The 15,916-nt window shown below is 51.8% G+C and overlaps 1 protein-coding gene and 2 pseudogenes across 1 annotated transcript in view; all 3 read right to left on the bottom strand.

Moving 5' to 3' along the window:
- The window catches only part of SLC7A5 (solute carrier family 7 member 5), a 44,244-nt gene that overhangs the window by 19,914 nt on the left and 8,414 nt on the right, over positions 1-15,916 (bottom strand). Inside the window, exon 2 of the mRNA XM_019742706.3 lies at positions 2,724-2,849. Coding sequence (XP_019598265.1) covers positions 2,724-2,849 — 126 coding nt within the window. The remainder of the gene's footprint in view (positions 1-2,723; positions 2,850-15,916) is intronic.
- On the bottom strand, positions 4,643-6,211 carry LOC141567649 (band 4.1-like protein 2 pseudogene; annotated as a pseudogene).
- LOC141567648 (band 4.1-like protein 2 pseudogene) lies at positions 5,736-14,567 on the bottom strand (annotated as a pseudogene).

Genomic DNA, 15,916 nt, shown 5'->3' with positions numbered 1-15,916 from the left:
CTCCCCTCCTGCCCCCAGAAGGCCCTTCCTGGTCTGGTATGGAGCCCTGTCAGCCCGTCCATGATTTTCCTGTTCCTGTGGACGTCCCACACCACAGCGCGAGCTCTGTGCAGGCGTGTCCTCATTGGGTCTCTGCACAGAGCCATGCCGAGAGCCTCAGAAAGTTCTGGTAAAGAACAAGGGTAGGACTGCGCATAGGTCTCATGGCAATGAGGACCTGAGGTCAGCAGAGGCCTGGTGGCTGACAAATGGCCAGCTGGGTTTGAATCCAGGCCTGCTGAGCCTCTTCTGCAGCCTCCGGCCTGGAGAGCCGAGTGCCGAGGAGGAAGACTGGTCCCCCAGGGTGAAGGAGAGAGACGCACCTGGGCCATTGAGCCAGGCAGCAGGTCTCATTCTCCAGACACAGGACAGCCAGAGGCCAACCTGCACATCAAGCCGAGCCCCTGCAGCAGGACCTAGCCCTCCTGCCAGCCATCAGCATGGCAATCCATGAGGATTGGGCAGGCTGCCCGAGAGGGAAACAGAGTCAGATAACTCGTGGGAGGAGGGGTCAATGTTTCAGCACTGTGTCTGTCCTCTAGAAAGGAAGGCATTCATCTGGGAACAAAGTAAATCTCTTCAAGAAAAACAGGAGACAGGAATTTTGCAGACACTGCACTATATCCTGAGTTCAAAAAGGAACTGTTTTAGGGGGGAGGATGTTTTCGACAGCAACAGAATTATAAACACATTATGTATTCAAGCCGAACAAAAGCTCTTTGCTATGCCTACTGAAATTTGTTTTTACAAAAGTCAGGTTCCCCACTACATTCCTCATCTTTCCATATCTAATCATACCAGACAAGCAAATGCCTTCGCAAGCAAGGCTTCTATCAAATGACCCATTTCCAGGCTGGACATCGCCTGGTGGGTGCAGCAGGATGGATTTTTTCACCCATCAGTCCTAACCCATGAGCTCTCCACGAGGCCAGGTATTCAAGGTAGACTCTGCCTCACCTCAGCCCTGCCTGGTGGGCTCACCCACAGGTCATGCTACAAGGACTTCCGGGTGACCTGACATCACTGGTCAGACACACACGCTTCCAAGAGGAAGAACTCCAGCTCCTGAAGTAGTGACCTGGGCTACCAACCATAGAGAGTTACTGCAAATCAGGTGCAGTTTTCCATTCAATGATGACGACGATCATTGCTATGGGAGCTGGGTTCTTACTAGGTGCCAGGTGCCAACTAAAGGCTGGGCTCATATTAATGTATTTAGTAAAGACAGTCTGCCCGAGTTATCTGGATTCTTGCTCCCACATCAATAGGTCAGCTTAGACAAGAACGGGGGACTTCTCTCTACCCTGAGAGGACTGGCAAGGGCAGGCACTGTGGCAGCCACTGCAGCCCCACGTGCACCCAATGCATCTGAATCAGGAGCATCCTCCCTGCACAGTCCCGTGGTCTGTGGACGCCAGATTCCTTCAAAGTGTGGTGCCCCGTGTGGCCAGAAGGGGGATGGGGAGAGCAGAAGAGTCCAGAACGGCAAGGATCGATTTCTGGGTATCACAGGCAGAAGCCCTGAGGCCACAGGTTTGGGGCCATAAGGGGTGTTCCATCCACACACGGCACAGCTAGCCAGCCCCAAAGTGCAAGAGGAGGGTGGGCTGTGACAAGGCGACAGCTGCTACCCGCACAGGGCTTCCCGCTGGAGGAGAGCTGACATGGGAGGAGTGTGCAGCCCTGTGCCTGCACAGGACTTTGGAAGCAGCCCAAATCCTGCCTCTCCCCATGAGAGAGCTCTGAGCTGCCTCAGGGACCAGCTGCATCAGGCCAGCGATGGCCCTGGCGAGCTAGAGGACATAGGGGCTGGTCTCCACGGTCCCAGCTTTCTAACAGCACTCAGGCACAGAGTGAGGCCCCAGTGTCCCACCTGCCCCCACCCGCAGGGCTATGGGGAGCGTGCTGTGTGGTGACGTCCTCTGAAGGGGCTCTCCGAACCTGCCCTGGACCAGCCGCAGCAGCATCACTCATCTGGGGGATCCAAGCCGATGCCCGCCCTGGGCCTGCTGTCCACCCTCCTGGGGAAATCAGTGCTGTGCACCAAGAGACACCTCCAAGAGTATTCCTAACAGCATTTTCCACAGTGGCCCAAAATGCAGGGCCCTCCCCATCCCTGCCCACAGAATAAGCAAATCACAGCACATTCACAAGGAACAGGGCCCACTAGTGAAAGGATGCACTGCCACCGAACGCCATGTGGGGTGTGGGCGACTCACATGTGATGGGACAAAGTGCTGACCTGGTGTGTGGGGGCATCCGTGGGTACAAGGGCCCTGCTGAGGTCCAGGCTGTTTTACAGTGCTAAGCTCTCTCCGCGACGCCCTGCCCCCCGCCCCCCGCTCTGTCACTATCCTACCCACCCTCCGCCACTCTGGGACTGATTTAACTTGTTGGGTGATGTTCAGTCTCTCTAACTCAATGTCAGTGCCTCTCCTGGGATGGCACGACCCAGCTTACAGTGCCCCAATTCAAATGACACACTTTCATGCTAGATCTGAGGGCTGGGGGCATTTGAAGGGGTAGACCCTGTGTTTCAGGTGTGGGTGCAGAGCAGGTGACGTGTGACATGTCAGAGCATGGAGGATCTAAGGGCTGGGGGCATTCAGAGGGGGGGCTCCCCCCGATCCCGGGCACAGCAGGGCCTCACAGGGTGGCTGTCAGGACCCAGAGGCCATACTCACCCTTGCCGAGCTGGATGAAGCCCAGCAGAATGATCAAGGCCAGTGCCAGGAGTTTGGCGGCGGCGAAGGCATCCTGGACCCGGGTGGCAGCCTTTACGCTGTAACAGTTCACGGCCGTGAGCAGCACTGTGGAGGCAAGACAGCGAGTGAGTCCCACCGGCCAGGGAGTCAGCATGCATACGAGGGGCAGGCTGAGAAGGAACCCCGCCCCATCGGTGGGGTTTCATCCTCTGGGACTTGTGTTGGTAACCCTGACAGCTCTCCAGGCCCAAGGTCAAAGGTTGAGAACCACACTTGCTTGAGCTTCCATCTCAGGTACCCCTGGGCTGTCACAAAGGACTTTTTTTAATGAAAATTTTATTTTTTAGACCATAAACAAACTATTTGATAACAGTATTATGGAAAGCAAAATATCTAATACAACTGGAAGCTGCTATAAACCTAATCCGGCATCATCACCATATAGAGGGTCAAAAGCAAAGGAAAAAAAAATGTTCAACACAGGTAAGTCCCTACCAGGTCTCTGGTGTCAGCTTCAAATGGTATAGCTCTCTTACAACCATCAAACAACGGCCACAGCCCCGACTCCACTCCCCAGTGTCCCCACACCTGTGTGAACCAGCACACTATCGGAAAGAGACAGGCGCTCCGTAACCAAAGGTCAGTTTCACACATAGACAAGCAGCTTCCATAGCAAGTGTCCCACACAAGCGGTCAAATAATGGCAAGGATTGAAATCTGGACAAGTTAAGAAAGAAAGCACTAAGGTTTTAAGCTGCCTGAGTATTTTAGTAGAAAGGAAGAATTCGTCTTCTCTTGCTCCTCCCTCCTGTTTCTGGAAAGCTGCCCAAGCAGCGTGTGTTTGAGAAGCGTTGGCACTATGGTACGAAAGGTCCCTGAACGCAGGGCACGGTCAGCGGACTTGTTCATAATTCTCCAGTCTGGAGAGTCTCTGACTTTCCACTAAAAGTACAAAGTCACAAGACTGGAAAGTCAAAAGGGTTCAATCTAAGAAATATCCCAATGGATTTCTTAAACAGGAGAAAATATTCAAGATGTAAAGAAATGCTTGTCATCTGTCTTCATATATAATATTTTCTCATACAGTCTATTCACTGCAATCTGAAAACTCTGTAAATATTTACCATAATTTAATGGGAATTCAAAGGGGAAGAAGCTGGAAGGAAAGCCACTATCTAAATTCGTCAATTTCCTTTCCAAACAATAGCACCTGCTGAAGTGACGGCTACCTTACCAGCTGGGGCTGGCTTTGTTCACTCTCATGGATCAAAGTGAGTCACAAAAAGCAGGTACTTGTACACAAACAGGAAACAAAATTCCCTAATTAAAAAAAAAAAAAAGCAACCAACCTACAATATTTAGAAGTGGTTATAAAAAAACGTTATATATTAAAATGTGAGGGAACAGTATAGACCAGAGCTGTTAAGGTTTGGTGTTGGCATTTTAATTCTTCAGGCTTCTGGTCATTGTTACCAGCTGTAGTATAAATTCGCTGTAGTGATACGGCCTTAACACTTGGAATGGTCAAAATTCTTCAGGTTCACAAACTGAATGTTGTTGTTTAGAAAACAAAATTCTTAACTTCCTTGTTCCCTTCCTCCAACTCCGTTTCTTTGAGCTCTACCACTCTCCTGACGGCATGTCGGGGTGATGCTCCCTGGCTCCCCTGATAGCCTGAGCCAGAGACTGGGCATCGTCGATGTCTGCATCTCCTGCAGAGTCTCAATTCTTGTGTTTCTCCGTTCTTGGTACAGATACTCCACCTTTGACAGTCTTGGTGACGTGTGTGGTTGTTGTCGTCAATACGGATTCAGATGTGACGGTTTGTGCGCTCAGTAACGTGCCTGAGTCACCACCGGCCCCACCATCAATCTGTGGAGACTCCCGTGTGATGGTTTTGGTCTCATTGTGGACAATAGGGACTTTCTTGGTGCAGATTTCTGTCCTTTGGGAGGCATCAGAAATTGTTACCACCTCGGTTTCTACCACGGGCGGCACTGAACCACAAATAATTTGTGGCAAAAACATCAACACAAGACACCTCTCCATTAACTGTATGTTTCACACTCTCTGTTTCGTCCCTCATCTCTCGCTCACTAGTGCCTCTGTGTACACCTTCTCTGCAGATCTCTTTGGGGCGACTAGTTTCCTGGGTCACTGTTTCTACTGTGCTTACACTGGCCCCCGCTTGTTTGCCTGCGCTGGCTTCTGGCTTTGGTTCCTCCCTCTCTACCTGGCTGCTCTGCCGGGTTCTTCCTCCACCTCTTCATACTCCTCCTGTTCTCCCTTCACGGTGTCCTTGGTCCCACGGTGGTGGGGCCGGTCCTCTCCCCCATCTTCCTCCGCACTCTCACTGCTGCTGCTGTGTTGCTCTCCAAAGACAGGATGGTGGAGTCTTTCTGTGTCAGAAGCTCCACTTTTCGGATCGCCCCAGGACCACTCCCTGGTGATACTTCTTTACTGTTAGCTTCTTCAGGGGTTACTCTTTCGTCTTTCCCAGCTCTGCCTGCTGCTCCTCTTCCACTACATTCAGAGTCTCATGTGAACTCCTTTCCGTCAATGAGTGGCACCTGTGGGGCTTTGGTTGTGCTTCTGATGTCCCTTCTGCTATGCCTGTCTTGTACCAGCAGCGCTGACCACTCCACGGCCATGGGTTGAAACATGCCCAGCCGGGCCAGGAAAATCTTTCATAAGTCTTTGGTCTACAACACCAACTGGCGCTCCATCTAGGCTCCTGGAGACCTGTTTACTAGAGGTGTCCTCAAAGCGGGGTGCTAGTCTATCAGTGAGGGTGCTTGCCTGGTGGGTCTGGACTTGGGTGCAACCACGGTAGAGGAATTTGGACCCCAAGGTCAGGAACTTGACTTTTGGTGGCTGCTCTAGAGATACAAGCCTGCAGAAAGTATGATGCTCCACACACACTTTCCATAACCTTTTTACAGCCCGATGCATTGGCAGTTTGAATCCAATAGTGGTCTCAAATTGTGTCCAGCTCTATTGGCCTAACTTTTTTTTTTTTTCCCAAAGAGGATGACAATTTACATTTATCTCACTTGAATTCACAACAATGTTGTATTGTGTTAGCTTTGGCTGGCATAGTTATTCCCATTTTAAACTTCTATTTATTTATTTGTGTTTTTCCAGGACCCATCAGCTCCAAGTCAAGTAGTTGTTTCAATCTAGCTGTGGAGGGCACAGCTCGCAGTGGCCCATGTGGGGATCGAACCGCAACCTTGTTGGTAAGAACACCGCGCTCTAACCAACTGAGCTAACTGGCCACCTCCCACTGTTGGCCTAACTTTAACGTAGAAGTTACTGTGCTTATAGGAAATTTTCTAGGTTTTCGGCCAAGCAAAACAATCAACTCTCAGTTTGTCTTTGTAAATGAGAAGTCCATTAGCACAGAGGCCCAGCTTGATGTCCACGCCTTCTGAGTCCTTGGCATGATGTAGGTCAATACCATACATGGAAAGCCCTTTTGCACTAAGAACTGAGAATAAGCTTGTGCTGGAGATAAGCCCCTGGGGGTTTTATACAGCTCGACTGCCTTCTCTTCCAGTTCCTTAATCTGTGTGGTGGCTAACTGGAAGTCACTGAGGTTACCACTTTTATGCTTGTGGGGACAGAGCCCCAGAAAGCAGTTTCCAGGCTTTCGGCCTCACATAGAAAGGTGCTGGCTCAGGTAGTAAATGGCCATCAACTGTGATTGGATGGCCATCAGCTGTGGCTAGTTGGCCGTCAGCTGTAACCAGTGAGCCATTGGCCATTAATATAACTGCTGTGGCTACGCTAGCAGAAAATGGGGGCTAGCAAGAAGATGGTGGCTGAGCTAGCAAGCGGTGGAGTGTGGATTGCAGATTGCAGAGAAGCGGATTGCTAGCAAGTGAGATTGTTTGGCAGAGACAAGTGGATGGCGGGTTGCGGACAGTGTGGCTCCTGCTTCCTCTGTCTCCAACCCAGCTGCCAGCAAGACTATAGTGGTATGACTCCCCTACCTATAGCTCCGTGGGTGTTCCTTTTTGGCCTCACCATATCCTGTGTTCTCATGTGGGGAGCGGGAGCAGAGACCCCGCACGACAATGCTCTTCTGAGTCAGTCTCCAAGTTCAGCCTGCAATGTGTAAAATCCCAGGAGGGCGTGAGTCACAAAAGAGTGGCCAGAGGAAATGTCGTGACAAAGCTGAAGACACAAGAAGTATCTAGTGATATCTTCAGTCAATGGAGACCGATCAGGAGGATAAAACTTCACATTAAAGATGAACAGCTAGGGGAGTTTTCGCAGTTGTCTCTTTCTTTCTTTTGTGGGATCTAGTCCATTTCTCTGCTCAGGGCTTCCCTGAAACAAAATCCAAAGTAGCCCTTCTCCAAGCGACTGAGATGTTCACACACTTTGTCAAATAACACTTGGCCCCTCGCACGTTTCCAGGTCACAGTTGTACTCGGTGCCATCTAGGAGGGTCACTTTACACTGGACGGTTTGGGTCTTGGTGGTTTTTTGAGAGGCATTCTCTGCTTTCAGCTCACTGGCCTGCACTTTCTTGGTCTCCCTTTTTGCTGCTGCTTCTGATTTATCCCGTATTTCCTTTACCTTCTCCTCCTCTCTCTCCTTCCTTCCTTCTTGAGCAGGCTGTGTCTCAGGACTGCTCACTGAAGGTTTCTCTTCCTTAACATCTGACCTGTTGGCCTGCCTTTCTCCTCCAGGGAGAGGTTCTTCTTTACTTTAACCTGCTCTTCTGCAACAGCTTGAGGAGGCCCTTTCTTATCTCCTCCACCTCTGGCCATGACTAAGTTACAGGACTTTTGTTTCTTAAGCCATGGAGGTATGACTTAAGAAACTCACCTGCTCTCAGACCAAATCTTCTTTCTCTTCTGGTGGTGTGGACTACTTTGGCTTTCAGTTGGAGGAGATGATTGGGAACGTTTCTCCTCCGCTGGATCAGATGACTGATTCTGTTGATTTTCTATTTCTTTAGGTTTGTCCTTGGTTGCATCTGCTCCTAACTGGTCAGATACCTTCTTCACTTAAGACGGGGGCTGGAAGGGGGGCCTACTTCAGCAGTCATGGTCACAGCTTATGCTTGGGAGCTTGTGGTCTGGCTTCAGCCCCAGCCCTGTCGCAGGCCACCTCCTGCCTCCTCCCTCCCTCCACTAGGTTTCAAACTGAAATTCCCTGGCTGGGACTGTCAGAGGGCTCAGTGTGCCAGCCCCGCCCCCTTGTGGGGGAAGCCCCTCCCACACCGGCTGGATGTGGAAACCCCTTAATGAATTTCAACCTCCTAAGGGACTGACCATCAGAACCAGCTACCTTTCCTCCTCTTCTCCAACCCCACCCTCTGCACACCTGGGTGGGGTCTTTGAGTTGAGTGCTGTCTTCAGAGCGCGGGTTAAATGCTAGCAAACCTGCCATTTGGAGGAGGACTACATTCACCTTTTTGCACCCACTCAACATTTACCATAACTTATCAAATTCATGCACGGCCTACCAAACTTCCTGAAGGTGGACAACCCTGTCTTCAAAGAGAATCTTCTAGAATCCCACTGAGAAAATAGGTGAGTGAGGTATCCTGTTAGCACAAATCCACGTGACAAATCAAGTGGTGGGACGATGGGGGCAATTCTTACACCTGAAATGGGAATTGAAGTTGCAGGCTACAGCCCTGGGGGGTCAACAAGCAGCCTGGCTCAGGTGGTCACAGCTGTTAGTGGAAACCACACACAAGCTCCAGTTCTACTGCTGTTGTAACAACATACCTTGGTAACTGAAAATCGCGCCAGTCACATGTGGTTTCCCCTGACCTGGATGGGAGCCGAGATGGGGACAGGGCAGCAGCCAAGCCAGGCTCGGCAAACGCGCCTGCATACAAGCAGGTGCTGCCTGGGTGCCTATAAGACCCCAGCCCTGCGCAGAGGTGGGAGGGGAGGGTCAAGCGATGAGTATACACCTGCATAGCTGCCACTAAGTGTTCAGAGATCTTGAGAGCTGGCTATTAACACAGGCACACAGCCACTCTGGAAACTTCCAACGAAACAAAATTAGATCAAAACAAAGGTGACGAACACTCAACACTGATCCCTTCCCATTTCACTCTTTCTAACTCATGCACTTACTCAGGTCTCTATGCTGTGGAATCTTTACGTAGGATAGAAATATGCTGTCAGGCTAGCGGCACCCACTCACTAGTCCCAGGCCCCTCCGTGCTTGAAACCAGCCACCCAGAGAGCACTTGCACCAGGGAATCGGCAGGAGCACAGATGGGGGCCATTTTTCCTTGGAGGGCTGGTCATTAAACATTAACCAGCATGGCCAGGACCTATGGGAAGGGCCTCCCCACCATGGCCCGCACACCCACTTCCTCAGAGGGCTGCGTGGAGTCAGGTAAGAAAATCTGGAAAGGCCTTTTGTTCATCCTTTCTCTTTTCCAGACAGAACTAGGCCGGGGCTGGGGGACCCCAGGTGGCATCTTTCCCCAGATAGATTAATTACATATACTATTACCATTTGAGGACTGGGCAGAGATATAAATCCATGCTAATTAACTAGATGAGACTCACCAGTTCAGGTAGAACAGGAAATCTTCCCAGAGTGCTCTGAATAGGATTAAGGGCCCAAATGCCCTCCCTGCCTGCTTACGTCTCTTGGAAATTCAGTCATACCTTCATAGCACCCTCTTCCCCTCATTTTTTCCCTCACTGCTCTAAACTCCGGCTGATGCAATGGTTGAGATTGTAGGCATATGCTACGCACTGATAAAGTGAAGGCTCAAAAATATTTTGTAAGTAGTTGCTATTCCTAAACTGAAACACTCAGAAGTTCCCCTGCACCGGGTGTGACCCTTACTCCTGGGGATCCTGGTGGAGCCCCCAGCTCCTAGGCTGTGGTTTTGCACCTGTTGTTGGCTCATACCGTGTTTCCCCGAAAATAAGACCTAGCTGGATAATCAGCTGTAATGTGTCTTTTGGAGCAAAAATTAATATAAGGTCCAGTTTTATTTTACTATAATATACCCAGTCTTGTATAATATAATGTCATATAATATAATATAACATAACATAACATAACATAATATAATATAATATAATGTCATATAATATAATATATAATACCCGGCCTTACTTTACTATAAGACCTGGTATAATATAATATATCATATCATATGATATAATATCGGGTCTTATATTAATGTTTGCTCCAAAAGACACTTTGCAGCTTATCGTCCGGCTAGGTCTTATTTTCGGCGAAGCACAGTAATAGTTAAGATGAGCTGCTTTGGAGTGAGGGGTTTAAATGAAGCCATGAGAATGTGAGGCTTATGACAAAGTGTCCATGTCACAGTGCTGAAGCCACATCTCTCAGCAGGAGCAGAAAGGCTCAGAGGAGGGGGCCGACATGTGCACAGGGCAAACAGCACACCTTCATTGCGTGGCTCTGGGGTGGACACACACTTTGTCCAGGTCCTTAGGACCAGTGGGATCAAGCTGTCCTGTATTAAGCACATCAGCCCTGCCATTTCCAGCACGGAAGAAACAAGTTCAGAGAAGCCTCGTGTCCAAGGTGGTAGGGCAGACCCAGGACGGAGGCCCCCTGACGTCCCCCACAGGATTGACAGTGCAGGGTGGGGAAAGGAGGGTAAACAGTGAACTTCCCTTTTCCTAGGCTTCCAGTCTAGTGTTCTCTGGTCCAACCTGCCACGTGGCTGGGACCCAGGGTGGAAGGGCCTCGGAGGGCAAGCCCGGGCTCTAATCTGTTCCTTCCTGGCCCTGGGTACCTCTGCACAGCCTCTGCACAGGGAGAGGGCGGGTCCCACGGCTTTTCTGGGACAGCCTCCTATTTCCTTGTGGGTCAGTGACAACCCTGGAGCAAGTGCCTCAGGCCCCTCCTCCTCAAAGCACACACAACCTTCCGGATACCGCAAGAGGCCTGCAGATTGCATCACCCCTCCATTCATGCCCTGACAGAGGCGTGGCCAAGCCTGCTGCCCTGTGTGGCAGCTCCTCCTCCGGCCGCCAGCCCTGCCCACTTTTGGTCTCAGGCCAGCTAGATTCAGAAACCACAGCGGCACCGCTGGCACTGAGTGTAGCCAGCTCTGGCTGTCACTTCTGCTCAGCTCACCCCATTTGCAATCTTTCCACCCTGCGGTGAGTAGGGACAGCTCTCCACTTCACAGATGAGGACTAAGGCTCCAGAAAGAGGAGCGCGCCCCAGCCTCCAGTCTGTGGGGCTGTCCTACTGTGGTGATCACTAACACTGAGGGGACCTTGTCACTAGGGCGGGACGGAGGCCCAACGCCCCTCCTTTGAGAACAAAGGATACACACACCCTGCCCATTCCAAGATACAACCCAACTGTTGGCGGCTAGAAAGTGCTGAGCCCTGCCCAGCAGGTGTCAGAGCTGCTCTGCACTGAGGTTTTCTCCAACGTCTCACGACATTAAACGTAGCCAGACTGTGGACAGGCAAGGCGGGCTGGCAGTGCACAGTCTGGAAGGGGAAGAGACTGGTTCGCAGAACAAAGGAGACTTTATAATATGTGTTTCTTTATAAAAAGAACCAACACATGGTGAAATTTTAATTTTCAATGACTTCGGCCAATGAGTAAACAAGTCCTTTATTGTTCTCATAGTGTTCCTTTTTCAAAAAAAATTTCAAAATGAAATATAATCTTAAGTAAATGGAAGAGTCCATCAGGACTCAGTGTCCTTTAGCCTTAACAAAAGCAGTCCTGGGAGGCAGTCAGTGGGCTCGATTTGCAGCTCAGCTGCCCTGCTGTAAGCTCCACCCCCTGGACAAGATGCCCAACTCCTCTGAGCCTGTTTCCACACTTGCAGGATGGCGGCTGATGGGCATGTTGGGAGGTCCTGGGTGTAAGGAGACGTAAGGAGGGTTTGCTGCTGTTGTCACCATCACTACTAGCTTGCAGCCCCTCCAGGAAGGGAGATTAGGAGAAAGTTCTTGTGCTCCCGTCAGGGAGAGGATGGGGCACACCAGGGCAGGGGCCCAGCACAGGCTGATAAAGGTGGGTGGCTATCAGGAGGGCACCCTGGCTAGAAGCCAGCCCTCTCCAGGGTTCCCTGAGCCAGCACCCCCAGATAAGCATGGCTGTGCTCAAGCTCTGCGACAGCTGGAGCCAAGGAGATAAAGCCCACTGCTCCCTGGAGAGGAAGTGGCTCTGGGCTGTGTGTGGATGGCCCATGCCACAGGGCCGAGCGGGAAGCCTGTTCTTCTTTAGGTTTGTGTGTGTCCCCAACCTCATCTTGGTGTAACACGGTCCACCTAGCTGGCTGGCAGGGGCGTCCAGCTCAACCTCAGCAAGAGCCGGGATCCCAGGGCTGCACTAGAGGCCCACCCCACTGGCTCCAGCAAAGTCACCATCTTTCTGTCAAGGGTCTCCTGCCCTCCTCCTCCCGCGATGGTTCCACCTGTACCTCCATCCTCATGTCAGGTGCGCCTCAAGGGCAGGAAGTACTGCCAGTGAAGGAAGGAAGACCCTCCTCCAGGCCTCTTCCTCTCACCTCCTGGCCTCGGGGGACACCTGGTTACAGTTAGAGCCCAGCCCTGAGTTCCAACTCCAGGGCTGGCCTGAACTGGGCAGCTCAATTCAGATTCCTCATCTGTAGACCTCAAGGGCAGCACCTTCCCACAGGACCACAAGGGCGGAAGACACTGGCTGGTTATAAGCTTGATGACACACAGTGGCTCCCCACCTCAATCTGTTATTTCTTAGGACCCCACAGGGTAGCGCCTCTGGGACCATCAAACCCTGTGCATGTTGTATCTTGGGGGTCTCCACCCACCAGTGTGACTCAAGACACCCCACAATCTCTCTGCTTCTCCTCATGATGCCCACGTCACAAAGGCATGGGGGTACATGAGAAGGTGCTCTGAGCAGGGAGGGGCATTCACTGCTGACACACCCAAGTCCCCAGCCACCTCCTGGCCCTGGCCGATGTCTCAGGGAGGGTGGTTATCTGAGCAGCACGCAAAGGCCCCTCCCAAGCCTGATCTGACCATCTCAGTCTCTAGGTCCCCTAATCGTCCACCTCCTGGTAATTCTTCCCAGGGCCAGGGCTGTCCACTGTTGGGGTTCTGCCCCCAGACGTGACTTCTCCAGACAATGACCTCAACTATTTTCTGCTAGTTTTACAGCCTCATGTATGCAATGCTGGCTCATCTGGCTGTCTCACTCACATGGCCTCCCTTGAAATGCAAGGAGAGTCTGTTTTCATTTTAAAACACCAAACACCCAATCACAAAAAAATATAGCAAAATCTACTTCCCTCCCCAGCTGAGGGTAAAACCCTGATGGGATTTATCAGGCTGGGGGACCGGGGCTTCACTTCTTCGAGATTTTGTGGATATGGATAACAAAACCAGCAATGATCCCGACCAACAAGAGCAATGTATAAGCACCAGTTGTATACTCAGACTCATCCCATCGTTGAGTGTTCTCAGTGTACCTGGGGGTGGCAGGCTGACTCTAAGCCCCTCACTCCCACTGCTGACTCAAGGTTACACACATCAGAAGGAGGTGACAAGCCCAACAGAACCGACCAGAACTGCAGCAGCTGGACTCTACTTATCAGGAAATCTGTCCCATATCGCCAATGAAATGAGCCCCCAGGGGGCTGCAGCAATCGATTCCCCCCCCTCCATCCCTGGGCCAGGCCCTGCAGGAACCCTCCCCTCCCCCGCCCAGGACAGAAGGGAAGGGAAATAAGTGGGGGCAGGTAACACTTGGGATCCAGGCAGAGCCCAAGGTTAGAAGTCCCAGAGCCTAGAACCTCACTACTGAGTCTTAACACAAAGCAGCTTCCGGTGGGCTCCTCCAAGAAATCTCTTTGAAAAAGAAGTTGCTTTCTGTATGCCGTTTTAGGGTCCTCAGTAAAAACGGCCAATTCTTGGGGCAAAGACAGTCTGAGGCCTCTGAGCTATGTCTGCCTCACACAGCTGGGTTCCGGCTGTGAGAAACTGGCTGGGAGGGGCTGAGTTGCCAGGCAAATGAGTGTCATTTGACCTAGAGCTCTGCCACAGGCCCCCAAGATAGAGAGGAAGTGGCTGTTAGGCTGCACTGGTTCCAGGAAACTCAGGTAGCCTAGTCTCCCAGGTGCACCCAGGGCAGCAGCTGGCACCAGGCTAGAGAGCAGCACCCTCTGACAACTGCGACGGAGGCTGGCCCAAGAGCCAGGCCCAGGCAGCCAGCCAGCCAGCCTGCTGACTTGGAGCCTGGCCCCCACCTGTGAGACACTGCAGTATTCACTGGGCATTTGGACCCAAAGCCCTGGCTGCAAGTGGGCCGGCTCCTAGGACAGCGACCAGTGACCACGGTCTTGCTCAGGTACTAAGAATAGGGGATGGCGTGGCCCAGGTGGCTGGAAGAGGGGCTCCCAATGGGGCTGACCATGAAAAGGGAGTTCAGTCACTGTGGGTTCTTGCCCTGCCTTTGCCTCATTCGTCCAAAGCCATGCAGCATACACGGGGTCCCAGGGTCTGGTGGGCACTCAGTGGTCGTGGGTCTTGTTAATCACACCCTCCTCCGTGGCTCCTTGAAGTCCAGATGTCCTGCAGGCTTAGTGCGAGCCCCCTCCCCAGTCAGCTCCAACCCAGGCAGAGCCCCCCCATGGTGGCTTGCTCCTTCCCCTCTATCTCCCAGCATTTCCTCATTTCTTGCCTTAACTCTCTCATCCCTAATGACAGATAAGGTCTTACACTACAGGGTGTGTCAGTCCCCTGGGGGCCTGAGGATCTGCCTCTCTGACCTGTTCCCAGGGATGCTGAGGTTGCTGGTCTGGGGAACCCACTCGGAGACCCAGGGGGTGACTTCATGCATGATACGTAAATCACCTTTACTGGGCTCTAAGAAGACAAACGTGTGTGACCTGACAACCCAAACCCCATGAGAAGGAGGATGTCACTTCCAGAATGCACTAGAACACTGAGCAGCTCAGGTTGACAACGGTTCCAGACCCACCCATGGCCTGACCGCTGGCCATTGAGGGAAAATAAAGCAATTCCCAGAAGTAGGGGGTAGTTCAGATGGGACCCCAGTCTCCCTGGGAGCAAAGGGAAGTGTTCCAAATCAAGAGGCCGCTGCCCATGGCAGAGGCAAGGCATGAAATCTGCCAGGGGTATGCTGGCCCTCAAGTTCCTCCCCCATTCTTGACTCACTGATTTCTGCAGAAATTACTAAGCCAGCATTACATTTTCAAATTCAGCACTGGAATACATGTTTCCATATTTTTCCTACTTTTAACTGGGGCTGGGCTACACCCGACCACACAGAGTTCACCCCAGCCCAGGGTGGAGATGTCAGCAAGCGTCTAGACTGGGGCTGACAAATTCATTTAAAAACATGTCAGTCAACTCAGTCCTGAGGTAAGCAGGAAATCCCACAAATAGTGACTTTCTTGCTTTACCAGGCTCTTTGACAGCAAGAGTCCTGGAGAAGAGGGAAGTTCCCAAAGGGCCCCGTAAACCCAAGAATAGCTAGGACAGATAGGAGGGAGGCATGCCCTCTGGTTTTGAAATCTTCGGAGTTGATGCTGTGTGACCTTGGGCAGGTTACTAAGCATGTCTGAGCATGTTTCCTCATCCACTAACTAGGAATACTGCTGCCTGCTCTGTGGCTGAGTTATGCAAACAGTCTGGCACTCCATCAAGGATTCATATGAATCTGATAGGTCACTGCTAAGTGTGAAGATCTGTTGAGAACAGACAAGGCAGTGTGTGCAAGGGACTCAGTGGTTTAGGAGTCTCCATCACTGGCTAAATGCAGAGACACATGCATACATCTGTGGCTTGGAAACCCCCACACAGACCCCAAACCCTCTGTTCCTCCAGCAGTAATAAAAAAAAAGAGGGGGCTGGCCCAGTGGCTCAGCTGGTTGGAGCACCAGAGCGCCTTAACTTGTTCGATTCCCACATGGGCCAGTGAGCTGCGCCCTCTACAGCTAAGATTGTGAACAACAGCTCTCCCTGGAGCTGGGCTGCTGTGTGCTGTCATGGACTACTGTGGGCCAGCATGAGCGGCCGGCAGCTGGTGAGAGCGGCCAGGAGCTGCTGGGAGCAGCCGACCGATGACTGGCGACCGACTGCCTCAGCCGGGGGGAGCGCAAGGCTCATAATACCAGCATGAGCCAGGGAGCCTTGTCCACACACCTAGACTGAGAAACAACGGGG

The sequence above is a fragment of the Rhinolophus sinicus genome, chromosome 8, assembly GCF_057876585.1.
Source record: "Rhinolophus sinicus isolate RSI-liver-muscle chromosome 8, RSI-T2T, whole genome shotgun sequence".
In the NCBI taxonomy this organism is placed as follows: Eukaryota; Metazoa; Chordata; class Mammalia; order Chiroptera; family Rhinolophidae; genus Rhinolophus; species Rhinolophus sinicus.
This window is presented reverse-complemented; position numbering and strand designations above follow the sequence as displayed.